The sequence below is a fragment of the Eumetopias jubatus genome, unplaced genomic scaffold (genome assembly GCF_037043125.1).
Source record: "Eumetopias jubatus isolate StellerSeaLion01/CBP00866 unplaced genomic scaffold, mEumJub1_p1.0 scaffold_7, whole genome shotgun sequence".
In the NCBI taxonomy this organism is placed as follows: Eukaryota; Metazoa; Chordata; class Mammalia; order Carnivora; family Otariidae; genus Eumetopias; species Eumetopias jubatus.
Window position 1 is genome coordinate 74666959 of NW_028274813.1, and position 6744 is coordinate 74673702.

At 35.8% G+C, this 6744-nt stretch overlaps 1 protein-coding gene across 1 annotated transcript; it reads right to left on the minus strand.

Moving 5' to 3' along the window:
• Positions 1-4990: 4990 nt before the first annotated feature.
• LOC114221327 (olfactory receptor 4K3) lies at positions 4991-6108 on the minus strand. Its single transcript, XM_028119441.2, is given in 1 exon segment — positions 4991-6108. A coding segment is annotated over 1 exon segment (978 nt). The 5' UTR covers positions 5969-6108.
• Positions 6109-6744: the final 636 nt, after the last annotated feature.

Consider the following 6744-nt stretch of genomic DNA (forward strand, 5'->3'; position numbering starts at 1 on the left):
ACATTGACAGATCTGAAGGGAGAAATAGATAGCAAAACAATAAAGTAGACTTCAATACCCCAAATGATAATAGACAGATGATCCAGACTAAATATCAGTAAGGAAACAGCAGGTGCGAACAACACTATAGACCAAATGGACCTAACGGACATATACAGAACATTTCACCCAACAGAACCAGAATATACATTCTTCTCAAGTGTACATGAAACACTCTCCAGAAGAGATCACATGCTAGGTCACAAAACAAGTCATTACAAATTTAAGAAGATTGAAATCATCCCAACCATCTTTTCCAACCACAATGGAATGAAATTAGAAATCAATACCAAAAGGAAACAAAAATTCACAAATATGTGTAAATTAGCATACTTTTGAACAACCATTGTATAAAAAAAAGAAAACCAGATATTAGAACATATCTCAAGACATATGAAAATGAAAACACAACATACCGAAATTTATGGGATGCACACCTTCCTGGATTTCCAGGATTATTGAAAGGATATTAAACCAGAGTCCCTTTTCCTATAGATGCGGACCTCAATTTCTCTTGACTTTTAGGACGTTTTATACTTGAACTACCACAGGATGAAATGAATTGACAATCAAAGGTCCTACACATGATAATAGTGCTTGAAAGGACCTCATAGAAGATCTAATCAGATCAGAGGTTTGTACAAGGTCCCATAATTAATGGCAGAATTTGACGGGGGCAGAATTTGATAGGGGCAACTACTTATCTCTGAAATTCTCTCTACCTCAACATTTCTATGATTACTATGATACAGTCAAAGAATGGTGGAATAGTAACAAAGAAAACACAAAAGGACATTTAGAAAAACATAATTACTCTTTTCTCTTAATTTTATTTTACTATGTTATGTTAATCACCATACATTACATCATTAGTTTTTGATATAGTGTTCCATGATTCATTGTTTGCGTATAACAACCAGTGCTGTATCATATGATCTCACTGATATGAGGAATTCTTAATCTCAGGAAACAACTCAGGGTTGCTGGAGTGGTAGGGGGTGGGAGGGATGGGGTGGCTGGGTGATAGACATTGGGAGGGTATGTGCTATGGTGAGCGCTGTGAATTGTGTAAGACTGTTGAATCACAGACCCATACCTCTGAAACAAATAATACATTATACATTAAAAAAAAAAAGATAGTAGGGGGGAAAAAACATAATTACTTTAAAAATTGTACCAAATTGCTGCTTCTAACTGTGCTCTGAGTCAAATACTATGGTAGATACTAAAAACAAATTAACAAGCAAATGAATAATAACAACAAAAACAAGCAAGGGCAAAGTTTTTGTTTTTAAAATGCTTATAAATTACAAGAGGAAAAGACACAGACTTAAGAAATGGTTAAGCAACAATCTAAAGCGATGTATAATATTAATAATGCAGGAAATATTAGCTCTGAAAAAAGTAGAGAGAAGTTAATAAAAGAATTGAAAAATCCTCCTCTGAAGAAGTGGGGCTTAGGTTAAACCTTGAAGAGGGGTGTTATAAAATCGTACTATGTCTTGGTTCTAAAACCATTACAATTTTTGGAAATGCAAACTGTAACATCATCTTCTAAGTAGGTTTTCTGGAACAAAAGTGGGGGGGGAGCACAAAGTGATAACTGACCAGAAAAAAGTGGCATATGAAACAAATCACTTTTTGTCAAGTTTTTAATAATGAAGTGTCACAAATCCCCAGCTACATCACCAGCATCATCAAATGAAAGGCCATGTTCCTGATTATCCTTGTGGCTCCTAAAATGAGCAGGGGACAGTAGTTCTTTGAGCAGGAACAATGAATTTTTTTTTTTTTTTTTTTTTTTTAGCTGGGAGAGAAATACATCTAAAGGGATTTTGGTACCAGGAACCCTGTTTGGGGCTGATGGTTCACTGCTGTAGCTCATCCAGTCTCAAACAAATCTCAATTTTATTTTGTATGTGTACATTTAATTTCTGAACTATATTAAGTATTTTGATATCCCTATATACATTTATTCCTGGTTTCATTTATTAGACTGTAATTAAAGATCAACCTGTAAAAAAAGCTCAAAAGAGGTAGACAGAGAACACGGCATCTACTTACTTAAAGAATAAAAAAGAGAAGAACAAAATTGCTCTACTGAACTGCACTACACACAATTTCAATTAGGTTTATGACTCTTCGAGGTGAAGAGATGGCATCATAAAATTAGGTTATTTCCTGAAATTGTTTGCTAGGTTTATCTTTTACAGTGAACTGTTGGGACTCAGTGTAAGCCTTCTTTTTCATGGTAATAAGAATGTTAGGTAACAAAGCATGCTCAGATAACTTACTGTCAGCAGAGAACATGAGGCAAGGAGGGAGAGGACCCTGTAGGTGGAGGGCTTAGAATGGAGAATGGGAGAGTCCTTTACTCAAGTTTCTTAGGTTGATGCTTATGCCAAACTCTAGTTTTTGTCTCTGGGGTTAATTTCCCGATATTGTTTTCCTAATACTTGGAATCTTTTTTTTTTTTTTTTTGATATAGTGTTCCATGATTCATTGTTTGTGTATAACACCCAGTGCTCCATTCAATATGTGCCCTCTTTAATACCCATCACCAAGCTAGCCCATCCCCCCAACCCCCTCTGCTCTAGAACCCTCAGTTTGTTTCTCAGAGTCCATAGTCTCTCACGGTTCATCTCCCCCTCTGATTACCCCCCTTCATTTTCCCCTTCCTATTATCTTCTTCTTCTTCTTTTTTAACATACAATGTATTATTTTATTATTTTTTCAACCAGGCTAATCCATCAGCCCAACGCCCTCCCCTCTAGACCCCTCAGCTTATTTCTCAGAGTCCATAGTCTCTCATGGTTCCTCTCCCCCTCCAATTCCCCCCCTTCATTTTTCCCTTCCTACTATCTTCTTTTTTTTTAAACATATAATGTAACATATAATGTATTATTTTAAAGCACATGTAAATTTTCATGTAATGAAACTCATGACATTTATATGGCTATAATTCTAGTAATGTGAATGTTAAAATGCATATATGTTAAGATGCATATATACTACAAAATATGTAGTCTAACAAAAAATATGTAACATTCCTTACCCTGATCAGCCAACCATATACTACTGATCAAAATGAAATATGAAAGACTCAACTTGGAAACTTGATCTAATCAACAGAGTTGAGAAGGTGGGAGAATAGATTTATAATAGTGAGAAAGTCATAAATAAAAGGTATTTAAGTTATAATTTTTTTTTACTAATGTTAATTCATTGGTAGATCTCTCAAGTGAACATTAAACATATTACTAAACTGAACTGGTTGTACTTCATCACAAGAAACACATTTAAGAGTTTCCCATTTTGACTTTACTAAATCCAATAACCAAGTGACAGTTGTAATTTACAGTTGTATAGATTCAATACACAGACTATTGAGTCAATATAGTAAGATATTTATTCACTTATTTATGATTTTAAGTATTTGTCTGTCTTGCTATACATCCATCCCCCGTCCATCTGCTTTGCCATTTATCAGCTCATCCATTCCCCTAATGACTGGTTTATCTTTCTTTCAGCTCTTTACAAAGTATTTATCCCTTTGGTCATCTCTATATATTCATCTGTCTTTCTCTAAACCCAAGCTTCTACAATATTACAATATTATGCAAACTTTGACAATGGCAGGCAGTTGGATAATTATTTGTGGTTACAGTTAGTCCACTTATATGCATTAAACATTTCTTCTATGTGTAATTCTCAGAATGACAATGACCAAATGCTCTTGAAGATAACCTAGCCCTTGTTCAGTTGAGAGAGAGAGATAGCAAGAGAGAGGGAGGGAGACAGAGAGAGAGGACATGAGAGAGAGAGAGAGAAGACAGGCACATTCTAGGATAGACTCTATCATCCTATAGACGTATGAACTTGGGAAAGTTACTTTATTCCCTGATTCTCAATTCTATCATCTGCAAAGTAAATAGATACTGCTAGATGATTTATATGTTCTAAAAACTCCAGTTACTAACTATATCAAATATGTTGAGAGACCACTATTTCATAGGTCCCTTAAGTCAAATACTGTGTTTAACCAGGGGGAAAATGGCTCAGATCCTTTAGGACATTACTATTTATAAAATACCTTTTGATTATAAAAACAATACAACAAATATTATAGCACCAAAATAACTTGTTACTGCTTAGAAAATAAACATATATATCTATTTGTAGGTGAATGACTTAGATCCTGCTTCTAATTAGCATGACCCTGAAAAAGCTGTGTCCTTGGGTCTTAATTTCATCTTCTAGAATGGGAGTGTGGATGGAATTTGCTGTATACCACATATTAATCTTTAATATATACAAGACTACAAGAATTTTCTGGAGTTAACTATACTGTTTTAAAATTGTAAAATCCACTCTAGGGAACTTAGGGACAGAATATAAATAAGGTACATTTTTATTCTCAGATGGGTTACAAAAACATTAAATACCAAATATTTTTACTTACCAAGAACCTTCCACTTTTTCCTGACTTTCGAACTAAAATAATCCGTTCATCAGCACCTTTGTCAGCAACAAAAAATCTCATTGTAACTTCAGTGTACAGGGTACTATACTAGGTGTTGGTGCTTTCACACTTTCACACTCTTTTCTTAGAGGCTATTACAAGAGACTAGGAGAAAATCTACTCTTAAAACATGCATATGTGTCCGAGAAGGAATACTCAAATAAATGTTTATATCTGACAGAAGTTGACTATTCCAAAAAGCGGGTCTCTGTGCAGTAAAATGCTGAGTATAGGTTTGATGGTGCCCTGTAGTTAATATTACATTGTATGAGGAACAATTAACATGACCAGAACTCAGTGACTGCTGAGACTGATTATATAAATAGTTCTTCCATGAACTTACCAGTTTCTTGCAGTAGCATCACTTTGTTGACCAACTGAATGAGGAGGATAAATGCAGAACAAGTATTTCATTTTTGTATGAGGAAATCAAGGGGTATGATCAGTCTTCCTAGACTTAAAGATACGACTACTAAGTTTTCTCATGGAATCCTTGACATCTTTATTTCTAAGGGTATAGATCACGGGATTCAAGAGGGGAGTGAAAATGGTATAAAATACTGAGAGCACTTTGTCTATTGGGAATTTTGTAAAAGGCCAGACATAGATGAAAATGCATGGGCTAAAGAAAAGGGTCACAACAGTGAAGTGGGCACTGCAAGTGGAGAGTGCCTTGGAGCACCCACCAGAGGAATGTTGCCGAACAATGACCAGGACGATAGTGTAGGAAATCACCAAGAGGATGAAACACACCAGGGCAATCATACCACTGGTTGAGATCATGAACACTCCCAGAATGTATGTGTCTACACAGGCGAGTTTGATCACCAAGGGGAGGTCACAAAAGAAGCTGTTCACTTCATTGGGTCCACAGAAGGGCAGATTCACAGTAAATGTTAACTGACCCAGAGCATGGAAGATGCCAACAATCCAGGAAAGTTTTACCAACCCAATGCACATTCTTCGGCTTGTAATGGTTAAGTAACATAGAGGTTTACATATAGTCACTTACCTATCAAAAGATATAGATATCAGCAGTACAATCTCAGCACCCCCTAACAGATGCCAGAAAAATATCTGGGTGATGCATCCTTCAAAAGAGATGGCTTTGTGCACACTGAGGAAATCTGCAATCATTTTGGGGGTGGTGAATGAAGCCAGAGACATGTCAATGAAGCAGAGATTGCCCAGCAAAAAGAACATGGGGGAGTGAAGGTGTGGCTCTGACACGATGGTGAGCACAATAAGGAGGTTATCCAGTACAATGGCTGCATAGGCTATGGAGAAAAACAGGAAATAGAAGATCTGGAGTTCCCAAGAACTGGAGAGACCCTGTAGTATGAATTCAGTTATGACTGACTGATTATTCCAGGCCAGTCAGTCTGATTTCTGGAAGATCTCTGACATTTCCAGATGGGAGGAGAACTAGGAAAAAATACAGTGATCAAGTTCAAAGTGAGATTATTTCTGCATGAAATAATTTAGTGGCAGCCCACTACCAGATAGTTCCCTGTTTTATCACTTCCCTGCTCACAGTGGTCAAATATTTCCCCATGGTCTTTCCAGATATCTTAATTGATTCAAATGGAGATTAATTCTTATGACTTAAATTTGCTTAGAAGATGCAAATCTTCATAGAAAGAAACAAAAATTCAGCTATTTGAAGATTTACTCCTCAGTTTATAAAATACCTAAAAAAAATTCACAGCTAACTTCCAACAAGTTTTGAAGGGAAAGGGAATGGTAACCTTTTTCAAAAACATCATGATGACTGAAGAACTGAACAACGTTTGAGAATCATGATAGATGATTAGTGGGAAACAAAGTGGAAAGGAATGTGGGCATTATCTCCTTACAGTGGTTAGGATAAAGGGATAGAATATAAGGGGAGAGGAAATGGCTATAGAGAAACATAATATGTTCCAATTTTTTAATGGAGATCGTCCAGAATAAAAATGAAATAGCCTCTCATTTTCAGTTCTTCATCTCAGTTATGCAGACATGAATAACCCTTGTTCCACACCACCAAGACCAAACATTTTCAAAGGTTGGTGAATGTGATGTAGCTAGAGCCTGAAGGTCTCATACATTTCCAAGTATATTTTACATAGACCAAGTATATTTTACATAGTAACATGCTGCCTGAAATCAGATATTTTTTAACTACTAGATTTTATAGATTT